General features: G+C 39.6%; 1 protein-coding gene across 7 annotated transcripts in view; it reads left to right on the forward strand.

Moving 5' to 3' along the window:
- SLC12A4 (solute carrier family 12 member 4) overlaps positions 1-14,530 on the forward strand; it is a 46,141-nt gene that overhangs the window by 20,439 nt on the left and 11,172 nt on the right. For all 7 annotated transcript variants that reach the window (XM_042027484.1, XM_042027481.1, XM_042027482.1 and 4 more), the window contains exons 3-12: positions 616-747; positions 6,645-6,791; positions 7,356-7,410; positions 7,745-7,875; positions 8,308-8,549; positions 10,404-10,618; positions 11,540-11,704; positions 11,785-11,883; positions 13,493-13,550; positions 14,210-14,384. In XM_042027484.1, the coding sequence (XP_041883418.1) occupies positions 616-747; positions 6,645-6,791; positions 7,356-7,410; positions 7,745-7,875; positions 8,308-8,549; positions 10,404-10,618; positions 11,540-11,704; positions 11,785-11,883; positions 13,493-13,550; positions 14,210-14,384 (1,419 nt within the window). The remainder of the gene's footprint in view (positions 1-615; positions 748-6,644; positions 6,792-7,355; positions 7,411-7,744; positions 7,876-8,307; positions 8,550-10,403; positions 10,619-11,539; positions 11,705-11,784; positions 11,884-13,492; positions 13,551-14,209; positions 14,385-14,530) is intronic.

The raw sequence follows: 14,530 nt of genomic DNA on the forward strand, positions 1-14,530 counted from the left end.
GGGAAAGGGAATGATTTTGTTCTGGAGCTTTTTTTCTTCTCTCCCCTCTTGAGCTTTCAGAAACAGAAATTGGATGGGATGAGTATAAAGGTGGGAGGCCCTCCATACATGTGGTTTTTGGGAATTTTGTCTAGATCCACATGAATTAGATAACATAGTTTGAAAAACAGGAAAATTATCAGACTGCATACATGTCTAGAATTAGCAGAGTTTAATCACTAAATCTCTGATTTGTTTGGCAACTTGACCTTTTCAAAAGTGTATCTGTTGATGTAAGTTGATGTTAGACATGCATGCAAGGTACACATTCATTTTCTTACAGTTCCAAGGCTCTGACTTCTTTATTGCTGTAATTACGCTTTTCAGCACCTAAGGAGAATGATTCATATGGTGCAGACATTTTGGCATAGCCTTTTCCTATCAGAGTTGCCCTCCTTTCAGAAAATTAAAACCTCTCATCAGTGGTGCAGGCACAGTGAAATACTCTGTCATTCCCTGGATGATTTTCCTGGTGTGTTCCCTGGTAGCCTCAGGCATGCCCAGGAAGGCATGATCCCAGCCACCCTTCAGAAATGCTGTGAACTGCAGAAGTTGACTTGTTGTCTTTTTCCACAGGAAGAACTTGATATACGACCAAAAGTGTCATCTCTGCTTGGCAAGTTGGTCAACTACACAAATCTTACTCAAGGTGTCAAGGAACATGAAGAAGCAGAAAGTACTGATGGATCAAAGAAGAAAGTATCAAAAGTAAGTAAAGATTCTCTCCATGGGCAACTGATGAATGGGATAATCCCCTATGTGATCTTTGGGGAGCTGGCCTCTTTTCTGATCTTTCTTAACCTCTCTCAGGAGCCACAACAGTGTTGCAAAGAAATGACATAGAACCTGTAGGGAACCAGCTGCTACCGGAGAAGATGTGGTGGTTAAAACTGTGCGCTACAGTGCAATTCCTTACACTCGGTGTGGATTTAGATAAGAAGGAGATAGGCTTTTAGTGGGATCCAAATTAAAACTAAACAGTCACCCAGCATTTTCCTAGTGCTGTTTTAGCTGCCCAGTGGTATCTGACACATCTCTAGAAGCCTGATAGGTAATGACACAAGGTTTGCAGGAGACAACACCTGTCTAGAGTGGTGGGTGGAGGTCAGATTGACACCCTGGGGCAGCTCAGGAGTCATTCTGGTGTCAGACACTTAGGCAACTGAATTCTGCCCCAAAGGATCTGCATTTAGATGGTTGGCCCATTTGGGCTGGCCTTGGAATGGCTGTAGCAGGTGAGGTTTGATTGTTGGTAGTTGATTTCTGTCAGGAGGGCAGTGCTTAACTGCTCCTTTCTCCTCTGGCAGTGCCGCAGGTGCTTTGGTTACTACTGCACCTGCAAATGGTGTGGTTGCATTTTATGGCTTGCAGGCTTGTCAGTTTGCTTGCAAATTCTGTCAAAAGAAAGGTTTCCAAAAGATAGCACTTGAATTCTGCAGGTTTTATAGCACTGCCCTACAAAGTTTGAGCCATTTCAGAAAGAGATGGCAGTGATAATGTTGAAAACCAGCAGTGCTCTCAAGGAGCATGCATGTTACCCCAAGCTGAATGCCCTTACTCACACTCCAGTTCCTTACTCTGCAATTTTACACTGGGGATAACAAAGTTGTTTTGTCAATGTGAAGCTTAAAATTCAGTTTTATTTGAGACCACATGCACTAAAGTTCTTCAATATTGTGGTTAATGAGACATCATTACAGGACTGAGCTAAGGTTGTTTGGGTGAAGTAGCTGCATTCTGGTCCTATAAGCTGACATTAAAAACGTAATTTAAGCATTTTAATTATGATTTTCTTTTGTGTGGTATTTGTTACTGTATTAATGTCTGAGTCTTGTCCAAAGCTTTTACCTTCACATTACTAATAAAGAATGTCACCTGCATCTCTGTTTTAGCATGCTTTTGGTGGGAATAATGGCAGGCATCAGCTGTTAATATGGTATTATTGCATAATCTAAAATAATTTTCACCCTCTTGCTATCAGAAGCAGATTGATTAGTTCCCTAACAAAAGTAGAATGGTGAGGGATACAATAGATACAGTCCTTGTGATTTTGAGGAAGTTCCGATCACTTTTGCTGTTTATTTCCTTATTGATTGCCTGACCAGAGTACTAGGGTAAGATGCAGACCAATCTGCAAGCTTCTGTGATGGAAGAAGAATTGGGAGAATTTGGCAATGGGACTGTAATATACAGCTGGCTAAAGCAAATGTATATAAAATTTCACAAGGTAAAAATGGGGCAAATACCAGAAAACTGAGAACTTGTTTTCAGTCCCTGATCGAGTACCATGATTGTGTGGTCTTAATATTTCTACATCTAGGTGTGATTTATGTTTGCATATTTTCAAGCTGTTTGCAGCCATTAAAAAGGACTATTAACTTTATTAAAGCTTTGCTTCTGTGACAAAATGGAGTTCAGGTTTAATAACTGGGTTTTCCTGCATTATGTTTTCCCATGTCTCAAAAATGTGTGTTCACAGACTTCACAGATATTTTCTGTAGAGTGGGTTTGGTAACCTTTCCAAAAGTGACAGTATCATGCTGTATTAATATCTCAGTGTTTTCTGTGTAAACACTGCAGTTTCCTTAGGTGAACCTTTGTCTTCACGTCGGTCTCTGGGATAAATTACATCAGCTGCAATATTGTAACTGCAGGTTGAATTTCTTCTCCCTCTCTTGCCATGAGCAATATAAAATTTTAAACATCTTGCAGAATATAAGACGACTGAAAAACTTGGCCAATAATTACAACCATTAAACCCAGAAAATTCAAAAGCAGTAACTGGACAAGGGTATGGATTGAAGGTATTCAGAAACAGTGCAAATGGGATTCTTCTACATATTTATTTTTAATGGTCTTTGAAGTATAAATCACTGTGCTGCTGTTACCTTATCTTTCCCATTTGAGCATGAGAACAGAAGTCTGGCAGTCCTCCAGCAGGTTTGTTTTAAGTGGTTAAACCACTGTTAACCCACCCGTTGTTGAGTGCTGCACTGAGAGTGCTCAGCTGGTGTGACAAAGAATAACCTGCCTGTCACTTGCTGGAACTGGCATCTCATAGGCAAGAGCTGGAGCAAGGCAGATGAGCAGCCTCTAGATCTGATATTCAAAAAGGAACTGAGGAAAGCAGTCCTTTCAGTAAGTGACTGTAATTCTCTTAGCAGGTAAGACACGTCTCTCAGTGAGTACAGACATGCCAGCCAAATCATATCCTTTCAAATCATTTCAGTGCAAGACATCTTAATATGAACATATTATCTTGTTTCAGCAACCCCACTAAATACTTTTGATAGTAGCATTCTGTGTTAGGTACAGGTCAGGTAAAATTGACACAACTCCAATGTAATATGGTAGAAATTGGATTGCTTATTCTTTTCTAAATACAGTCTTGCAATAAAGCACTTAACAGTCACAGTGCTATAGAAATATCCCCTTCTCATGATGGAAAAAAATTAGATAAACTGTTGTAGTTCATGTATCTTTAACAAGGCAATTCATTTCTGTGCTGCTGTCTGTCTTCATGCTATAGAGAACCGTGAGAGGTGTCATTGCTGATCAATGTCCCTGAGCCCTGCAGCCAAGTGCTTTAATAACCCATCACACTGGCACAATGGAAATAGTGTCCTTCAGACTCAGATCAATATTTACATAAATTATGTGTGCAGCTGATGAGAGTGAGCAGAAACATGATCTGCATCACTGAAATTGAGACTGTTTTCGAGATTTTTCTGTCCCGTCTTAGTTGTTCTGAAACAGTGTTCTTCAAAATGTCTCTCTTTTATTTCATTTATGCAGCACAGGGTGTTACATTTTTTCATGTGGTTGCTATTGAGGCTGAACATAATAATACCCTTGTTTCAGGTCACATTCTGTTGAGACTTCAGCACTGGTTTAGTATCACTCAGTGATGATTAGATGCTATAAAAAAGGGTCAAGTCACTGCAGGTTATTGGTGTGTAGTGGTTAAATCTTTCTGTGGTCAAGATGGTTCAAGTAATATTTGTAGATCATTCTTTCTTGTATTTTCTTTTTCCACAGGGCTGAGAAAATCTAGACTAAACTTATGCCTGAGATACACTTAGTAATACTGTGGCTTGAGTTTTGGCTGTGGGCAGACACTTGGGCATTTCCTAGGCTGCTCTGCTCTGCAGTGGTCTCACAAGTGTACAACTAATGCACAATTTCTCTTCCTCTGTGGTCAAAGTGAGCTTGTAACTTGATAGGCTTAGGAGGCCACTTAAGAGGGAGGGGGAGAAGATGATGGAACAGTGGAGCGAAGCTGCAGGGACCACATAGGTCAGAAGACAGGAAAGAGCTGAGCTAAAGTGGATTCTTGTGCAAAGAAAGCTGGTGTTGGCAGGTGTGTAAAGGGCAGGCTGAAATCTCACCTGCTTTCATGGTGTGTGGAGGACTGTCATGTAGAAAACACAGTAAGTGTGGTCCAGTTGCTTCTCCTGTGTAGGAGCAACAGGTTGGGCTTCTTTTCTTTTCCCAGATGCCAGTTTTGACAAACTCTTTGACTCCTTTATCCTGAGATACCCACATGTCTGATAAAATTCACTTGATGGGTTCAGAGATGTTGTGAGGGAGTGACTGATGGAAGAATGGTCAGATAGACAATGATAAAATTATGTGGAATGTGTCCTTGAGAGGCAAAGTGTGCATTAATGTGACAGTAGGAAGCCCGTGTGCTGGGCAAAATATGCCCAGTGCCTGGCAACATTATTTAGTCCTTTCTCAGTTTATGTTTTTGCAGTTAAAGACACAGTTAGAATCAAAAGTATCTAAACCTTCCCTTCCTTGAGGAAATAAGTACACTATAAACAATACTCCATGAAGATCCTCCTCACCTATAGCACTGAAATAACTCAGTAAAAAATCCTTACCTTGCCCTGATCAGGACACTTAGGTAACAAGTGTCATTTTTGTTACTATCAGAAGACAACAATTCCTTTTGTCCTCATACATAATCCTGACAAAGCTGATCAGGTTAGATATTTAGGATGGTAATTTTTATAAAATGGCAGGTGATGGTTTAGGGAATTAAATTTTTTTTGGTACTATGGCACTGGAACATATGAGGAACAGCTCTAGCCCCATGCTTGTAGGTCTCATAGGGTAGCTCCACTGCAAACCCTCAGCACATGGTTCTGTTGCTCACTTTCCTTCAGGAGGTCCACCTGAGCTGTAGTGTGTATGAACAAAGTCTGGTTGATCTGTTTCAGCTTTAGTCACACAAGGAATTCAAAGCTGACTTCAGAAAACTCAGTCAGCAACTCCTGGCACTTCTAACAAAGAAAGGTTCAGATCATGTTCTTGGGCACAGTTCTGTTTCATGTCTGGCGGGGCAGGTTTCTAGTGCAGATGAGGAAATTCTGGATTGTAACATGTAATTGCAAGTTGAAGCACTAAATTCTTTGTTTGCTTTTGACCTGGTGATCTTATAAACATGTGATTCTTTAAGGATTTTGCTTTGTGTGTTGAAATACACTCTTGAATTACCTTATGTAAAGTTTTTGGCAGACATTTTGTTGCTTGCCTTAAGTGCTGTTGCTTTGGGTTCATGACTTAATTTGTCTATAAAGGTGCTATTTATTTTTGCATCTAGTTAATGCTGTGTGGAGTCAAATTTGAACAAGTTTTGTCACCTCCCTTTAATATCCTTCTCATTTGAATGATTGTTCAAGGGCTTCTTTAAATGCTGTCTATCTAATGTGTTTTGGAATTTATGTTTATTTATAGAAGGGAGTATGAAAAGGGATGAGCCTTTCAGAAGTGACACTCTATTCCTCCTGTGTTTTAGAATTCAGTATAATTTTAAATGCAAAAGGAAATCTCAGAAAGCAGAAGCAATGAAATGTCTTGGCAGGAAACCACAGAGATTTGGGACTCTGAAATGGTGCTGGTGCCAGGTGTGCCAATGCAACAAACATTTTTATATTCTTTGGAATAAAACCCTTCCCAGTGGCACTTTGATGCCATTATTTTGGATACTTATTCTGCAGGATGCTATGCTGAAGGCCAGTCGTGCAGTTCCTGTGAAATCATGCAACTTGTGTTTTCTCAGTTGCTGTCAAAAGTAATTCAGAGTCTGATGCTGACATTGAACTTAAGAAAGGGTAGAACCATTAGTTTTACATGGAATATATAAAATGGAATAAAATACATCATGTGTCCAGATTGCTTCCAAATCTTTTCTAGTTGTAACATGACAAAAGTAGGTTTTCCTTGAAACTAATTCTTGAACTCCGGGCAGTAGGGTAAGGTTCTATCTTACTTGCGGTCTGCAGCACTCGACACATTTCATACTAGAAACTCTATGGATCTAAAAAAAACCAAATAAATATATCTCCTGTTGTTAGTAGTCAGTGTTAAATACTGAGGATAATTACTTCAATATATGACAGGATCAGCATTTTGTTCAGAAATTCATGGTTTTGGAGTTTGTTGTGTTTTGTGGAAATCCAGCACAACAGTATTTGGATGTGTCTACCTTATGTTTCCCAGGTTTCTACCATTTAAAAAACTGAACTTTAAGGCTTTTTTGGCTATCTCTGCTCTGAATAATTTCAGTTAATGAATATCAACTTTTTTTTTTTTTCCAGTCACCCAGCATGGGCACCCTGATGGGGGTATATTTGCCATGCATGCAGAATATCTTCGGGGTTATTCTCTTTCTTCGGCTGACTTGGATGGTGGGAATGGCTGGAGTTCTTCAGTCCTTCCTGATTGTATTGCTTTGCTGCTGTTGTGTAAGTATAATGCATGTGACATAACCTCTGTGAAACTACTGAGAGGCAGAATTGTAGGTGCTTGTATAAAGAAAAGTCACATTTATGCCAGACACCTCTGTCATGTTTGTAGCTGCGGGATTTTTTTTAACATTTTTTTTTTTTTCACTGTTACTTCTAAACTGACAAACTGTATCTACTATAAGTATAGTCTTATAAAGAGTGTCTGTTTAGCAAATAGCTGTTTTTCCATGCCTGCCCCGTGTGAGGCCTGCCTGCTTTGCTGGACCAGCCTTTGTTGGAATTGTAGCTCTGCAGATGGAGGGACACCTGCCTTCTCTAATCTTGCTTTGTCTGCAGACACCCATTGTTTGACCTGATAAAGCAGGGGCCATCTCGAACAGAGGTCTCAATGGCTCAGTGATTAAATTCCTGCTGCCCTTGTTTTCTTTTAGATAATGACAGACAGAATAAATAGAAATACTGTATCATATATGCAGTGGCAGCTGTATTTTATCAAGATAATAAGTTATGTTTTAAAAAGTGTTATTGACACAATTGCTTCCTTTTCCCTGTTTTCCCCAGACTATGTTGACAACCATATCAATGAGTGCAATTGCCACAAATGGTGTTGTTCCAGGTAAGTGTAGTTAGTAAGTGTCTCAGCTGTGTTAAAAATATAAAAAAACCCAAAACCTAATTTGCTATAAACTGTTAACATGATTTTATTCCAGAGAAATTTGCTTAATCCAGAATACAAAGCCTGAATTAATATCTAGTATTTCTTCTTAGTATCTATCAGGTTAAAGATCAATTTATTTGGTTTATACCCCTGTGCCAATAAAAAAAGATACTTCAGTTGAACCTCAAAATAGCAGATGGACTGTATGTAATTCTGTTGTATTCTTTTTGTGAATATTTAAAATTTTATAGCAAGAAATTATAATTTTACTCTCACTTTTCTTGTTTCACAGCTGGTGGCTCCTATTTCATGATATCTAGATCATTGGGCCCAGAATTTGGTGGAGCTGTAGGGCTGTGTTTTTACTTGGGAACAACATTTGCAGGAGCCATGTATATCCTTGGTGCCATTGAGATTTTATTGGTGAGTAATACCAGAGTAATCCTGCTTTGAAGACAAATAACATATAGAAAGTGCCCCAGTATTCTTGTCCCATATTTGCATATACATTTACAGGAAGAGACTGGCAGGTCTCCAGTTCCTTGGTGTCCAATTCTTTACCACTAGTGCTTCCCTTTGGAAGCTGCATGCTCTGAGTATCCAGACTGGGAGCTCTTCTGACAGATGAAAGTGTGACTTAATCCAAGACACATGTTCCATCTTTGATAAAGTTGGCTCAGTTGTACTGCTGACATAGAAAGGGCTGTTATCTCTTGACTCTTCCTGTAAAAGATTCCCAGTGAAAAGCATGTTGTGGAATGGAAATGGATTTACATTTCTAGTATAGGTATATGATTCCAGACAGAGTTCTGTGCTGGTGTTCCTCCAACTCACTTCTGCTTTCTCTTCTTTCAGACATATATTGTGCCACAAGCAGCAATTTTTCATCCATCTGGTGCCCATGATGCATCCAGTGCCATGCTGAACAACATGAGGGTGTATGGCACTGTATTCCTAATTCTGATGGCAGTGGTGGTGTTCGTAGGTGTGAAGTATGTGAACAAATTTGCTTCGCTCTTCTTGGCCTGTGTAGTAATATCCATCCTGTCCATTTATGCTGGAGCTATTAAGTCCATCTTTGATCCACCTGAATTTCCGTGAGTAATATTTCTGGATGTGGGTTATAGCTTTGCCTGTGGGTCTGGAAGCTGGGGTATCATGTAGGTTACTTAGAACTTGTGCCTGATACATTGTTGAAGATACCTTTTTTTGTGAGCTACTTCCAATATTTTTAGCTGTGTATAATGACAGTGAGCAGAGCTCATGGAAGAGAAGTTTCTTAGGCTAAAATGAACACACGATTGCACGTTCTAAACTGTTTGGTAGAAGGAAGTCTCATGAGGCTGATGGAGGCTGACACTGCTCTGCTTCCTGCAGAGACAATCCAGTCTCTTGGCCCGCGGCTGTTCAGATTTGAGTGACAGTGTTGCTGGGTTATTTGTGGCAGTTCTTAGGGAGCAGTTTGGCAGGTCCCTTTTCCCCAGGCCAGTCAGACACAGCACACTGCCTTCATGGTTGGAAATTCATGGTTTGGTCAGCTCCTTGCTGAGAAACTGGGCAGGTCTTGGGAGTGTGATGTGGGGCCATGCTGAGGCTCCAGAAAAACTTCCCCCGCTCTGTGAGGAGCCTGCTCTGGACCCAGCACATGCTCCTTGGCATGTTGGCTGCTAAACATGAAATCAGCTTCTTGAACCTGGAGCTGGAGCAGCAATAATGTGGATGCATGTGTTTTACCAGGAATGCAAACTGTATTTTCTGATACTGCTGAAAAGAGATGAATGGAATGGAAATAGAGGAGTTGGATCTGCATAATTATTCACATCTTGAAATGCTTTGACCATAACTAAGTACTTGCAGCCCTCAAGTCTTCCCTTTGGATATTTAAGGCCCAGTGATTATAACGTTTTAGAACAGCGAAGGTTTACAGCAGTAAAAATAAAACAATGTCTCTACATCCCCCTCATTATCTCTTAGATTGTTCTTGAATGTTTTCTCTATCTTTCTTCTTGGACTGTATTCCTCCTTTTTTTTTTTTCCCCTGAAGTAACAAGATAGTGTATTTATTTTTAATTTTGTAAGGGAAGGCTTCTTGGAAGCTACAGTTCACAGGCCTGCAAACCATGCAAAAATGGCCCTGTGTTTTCCATCTTCCTGTTTTCAGTGATCAATAAGACCTGTGAAACAATTAAAATGGAATTAAAATTAAAATGGAAGAAACTCTTTTCCTGTGGGTGTTTTCTGACAGTGGGAAGAAAAGCTGAGTGAACTTTAAGTAGCAGAGAGCTGTTACATTAGATCACTGTCTTGTGGAATTGTCTTTGGACAAGTGGATTAAAAATTTTTCAGTGCTGGACTAAGTGATGTTTGTGGTTAGACAAAACGCAACAGGTAGTGGAGGATTTTAGCAATTAAGCACAGTATCTTCTGATAAGAAGAATCTTTCCTTATTTTGATTTTAATGTATGTTCCTAATTCTGAATCTAAAATGTCAGGGGTCATTCAAGTGTTGCGATATAGAAACTGAGTTAATGAGATTCCAAATATCTTTGGATATTCTAAGTATCTAGTAATTTAAATTCTAGTACTCTTCACATTTCTTCCACTCCAGTAGTTCTGTTTAATAAAAAAACCCGAAACAACCCCAAACAACAAAAAACACAAAAAGTGTCCTAATTGATCCCTTTCATTGTTTAAGATAAATCAATCAAATTCCATAAATCACATTGACGTGGCTCTTTATACCTCTCCCTAAAAGTAGCTTTATACTTGTGGCCCTTAAAAGGAGCATATACAGTCTTTGTCATGCTACCACCATCCTTTTGAAGGTGAGAAATTATGTAGCAAACTAGAGCCACTTGAAGTTTCCACATGATGTAAAAGAATAAGTATGGGCAATATGTTCATTTTCCCAGTAACATCCAATAACACTGGTGTTCATGTTTCCCTTCCAGGATTTGCATGTTGGGCAACAGGACTCTGTCAAGAGATCACTTTGATGTTTGTGCCAAAACTGTAGTTAAGGATAACATAACTGTGGCCTCTAAGCTTTGGGAGCTCTTCTGCCACAGCACAAACTTAACCACTGAACACTGTGATGAATATTTCCTAATGAACAATGTCTCAGAGATAGCAGGAATTCCAGGAGCTGCTAGTGGCATTTTAATAGGTATGGTAGAACATTTTTTTTTCCCTTTAAGAGGAGGCATGCTGAGCAGCTGAAATGGGTCAAACTCTTCCCTGCTGGTTAAGAAAGAGGGACTGAAGAAACATAATTACAGTGAAGAAAATTATCTTCAATAAAGAAAGTCAAGTCTTACGACCTTTCTAAAGAGGAGATGGCACTTTTGTCCTGATACAGCACTTGTCTGCTGTAAAATTGATTCAATTTCCCTTATTCATCTCATAATTTCAGCATGAAGTCAGCTGTAATTATGAGTTATACTAAGATTAATAAATTATTAAAGTTTTTCAGAACTCTGTAGTGACAGCTCTCCACTTTAGACAGGTTAAGATTATGCCCTGAAAGAAGAGTACTTGTATAGAAACAGCGTGTCTCCTTCTTTGCCCACTCCTGAATAAAGCATAATTGAAAAGTGTTCATTATTGAAAGGAACACCTGAGCAGCTGCTTTGTGCAGGTGCTGAGTCCTGAGGGTTCCCATTTTCTCAGAAACCAGCAGTCTAGTTTCTAAGATTACAAGAAGACTCAGCATTTGTTAGTGAAATTTCAAATGCCAAACATATAATTCTGTAATTCTTCACTGACTGAAGAATAAACCCATTTCTGTCTAGAAAACTGGTCAATATTGCTGCTTTGCATTCTCTGAGCTACTGTGTGGTATGGTGGCTCATAAAAATACTCGGTGTATTTCCTTGGGTTGAAATGGGTATGAGGTTAAAAGAATGTTACATTTAGTAATAATGAAGGGTAAGTTGCTTAGACTTCTGTAGGTTATTGATACGTATTTGTGGTTTTGTGTTGATCGCTGAACTGCATTTGTAATCCTCAGCTGTAAACCAATTATAATGAGAATGGGTTTGAACTGAAACATGCTTTTCTTTTCTGTGGTGTGACGATAACCTTGAAGACAACTTATGGAGCAACTATTTGGAGAAAGGAGAGATACTGGAGAGAGCACATCAGCCCTCTGTTGATGTAGCAAGCCAGAAGAACAACCTGCACCTGTATGTGCTGTCAGATATCTCCACGTCGTTCATGGTGCTGGTTGGCATCTTCTTCCCTTCAGTGACTGGTGAGAATGCTGGTGTGAGGGGGCTTCTTCGGGCTCTGAGCTTCCTCCCACCCTGTGATCTTACCAAAATGTACTTTCAGGTATCATGGCTGGTTCAAACAGGTCAGGGGACCTCAAAGATGCACAGAAATCCATCCCTGTTGGAACAATTCTCGCCATTGTCACCACATCACTAGTCTGTATCCTTTTAAAATTACTGGAGTGCTGGTACATTGTATCTGATTTGTGGAGCTGCTTTCAGGTCACCAAATTGTCAGTGCAAGTATAATTGGCCAGTGGGAAAAAAAAAACCAAACAGTACAACATCAGTCCTTGAGCTGAAAGAAACAACTTTAATTATTATCCTGTTATTTTCCATCCCCCTTTTTGTGGGCTCTGTTCTGCATTCCCATTGCTGTTCTTTGCTACACAGTGATCTATAGCTTTTCAGGGTGGTGGTGTACTCGGAGATTTTTGGGATTTTTTAGGTTGCAGTGAAACATTAAGATGAGGGGAGGCTTTAATGGGAGAGTTCATAAATTTCAGTTCCTTTTTTTAAAAAAATAGCCTTTTTTTGGAATGACTTTAAGGAGTATAGGTTTTCTTGAACATTTTAGGACAAGACAAACTGGAGTCAGAAATTTGACTAAATGTTCCCAAGTGTTTTTTCAGCTCTTCAGGGCTTAGGATGACAGGAGCTTTGCTTAGGAGAGACTGTGTTCATCTCTGCTCTCCTGCTAAAGAAGAGATGAGCCAAGATCTTTCAGCTTTATCTAGCTCTTGGTGTCCTAAAGGACAATTTATCAACAAAGAAGATTAAAAAAAAGTCAAAAGAGCTTTCTGAATCAGACTCACCCCAAGGGCAGCTGGCCAAGATGGTGACTCTCCTGCAAATTCTGCTGTTTCATTCCTGTTTTTTTGCCAAAACTTGCCAAGCTGTAAATCAGGATCCCAGCTCGCTTGTCTCAGCTCTTTAGGAGCACAGCCTTTCCCAGCTGTCACTTTGGGAACTGACCCTGTACCAAGAAGTCATCATTTCCTGTGGACATAATAAATATTAACACAGGTCACAGCCAATAACCCCCAGCTCCACTGGCAGCTCAGGCCTCATTCAGTGGGTAACTGAATGTGTCCATGTTCATACGCCACCCTGGGGGAGGCTGACACTGTCACTTCTAGGAGCAATGTTTCTCCTTTTGTTGCAGTTTGTAACTTATAGTTGCATTTCAGGGGTAGAATTCAAGATTTAACCATTTGTATGAACTTAATTTGCAAAATCAAAAACATCACTGGAATGCCAGATCCAAAAAGCCTGAGGTGTCTTGTACTCCCCAATGCAGAAGGCAGTACATTTTAATAACAAACCTGATAGCCAAAGACTTACTGGTGATGTAAATGCCAGCTGAGACTACAAAAAAAGGAGTGTGCAAAGTAATGGTTTGCCATATGTTCAAAATATCTTCAGACACAGGAGAAGGAGAGAGAAAAGAAAGATTTTTAACATCAGCTTCTGTACTAGCAGAAGATTAAATTGACATTTTAGTGTAAAAATGCTTTATTTGATTTTGTCTCCTTTATCATAACATTTAAATCTGTCTTTTCTAAAAACTGAAACTTAGAAGAACTTTTTCTCTGTAACATTAGAAGGTATATGTGAGCATGAGACATTAATCTACTTGCCAGCTTTACCACATACTTGTGGAGGTGCTGGAGTGCAAATGCCATGGGATGGAGGCATGTACTGTCCTTTACACAATACTTTCATCTGCCTAAATAAATTCTGCTTCCTTAGCATGCTCCATCCTCCAGACTTCAGTTGTGTGTTATTATTTGGAGCCTGCATAGAAGGTGTTGTCCTGAGAGATAAGTAAGTTTTACTGCTTTAATGCTCTCCTTTGTTTTTCTTTTTTTTTTTTGTAGTGTAGGTGTGTTCTTGCCCATCTTGTCTGCATGCCCCACTCCTTCCCTTGTTGATTTTTTTGTTTTGTTTTGGGGTGGGTTTTTTTGTTGTTTTGGTTTGTTTTTTGTGTGGGTTTTTTAGTTGGTTGGTTGGTTTTTAATTTTTACCTCTGGGTGCCTTTTAAACCGTATTTGTATGTAAATTGTGAACAGTGTTTTTGGAAACTTCTTGTATTCAATCTGATATTTTCTGGCATGGCACCTTCAGATTTTCCATCCCATGTCTTAATTCTTGCATTTTTTTGCTGATAGTGAGAAATAATGCTGTGATAGTAATACAAGAATTTTAAAATACATATAATGAAAGAAAGTTTTTGAATTGTTGAAATCAAGCTACAGACACTTTCTATCTGTATATCAGAAGTAACTCAGATTGTTTGCTACTTCCTGTGTCTCCTAGTTAAGAACATAATATAGTATTATTAATAATATAGTGTAGTATATGAAAAATATGGTATTACTAATAACAGTGTATAAATGACATGTTAAAACTCACCCAAAAACCCCAAACATGAGTCTCAAAATAGTCCTTAGAATATGAATGCCTGGGTGTGCTCCTGCCTGCAGGTACGGCGACGCGGTGAACAAGAACTTGGTGGTGGGCACCCTGTCGTGGCCCTCGCCGTGGGTCATCGTCATAGGGTCCTTCTTCTCCACCTGTGGGGCGGGTTTGCAGAGCCTCACCGGGGCCCCCCGGCTGCTGCAGGCCATAGCCAAGGACAACATCATCCCTTTCCTCTGGGTTCGTACGCCTTAAAAGGCTTTCTGCTCATACTGCCTAGCCAGCTATCTGACTTCGTGCTCTCGGAAATCAGATTTATTCTCCCCAGTTTGCCCAGCACTGAAGTGAAGGGCAATATTTTTTATTTTGATTTTTTTTTTCTTTTG

The sequence above is a fragment of the Corvus kubaryi genome, unplaced genomic scaffold (genome assembly GCF_017639235.1).
Source record: "Corvus kubaryi isolate FWS band 111438036 unplaced genomic scaffold, C.kubaryi_AGA036_p1.0 37300, whole genome shotgun sequence".
Taxonomy (NCBI): domain Eukaryota; kingdom Metazoa; phylum Chordata; class Aves; order Passeriformes; family Corvidae; genus Corvus; species Corvus kubaryi.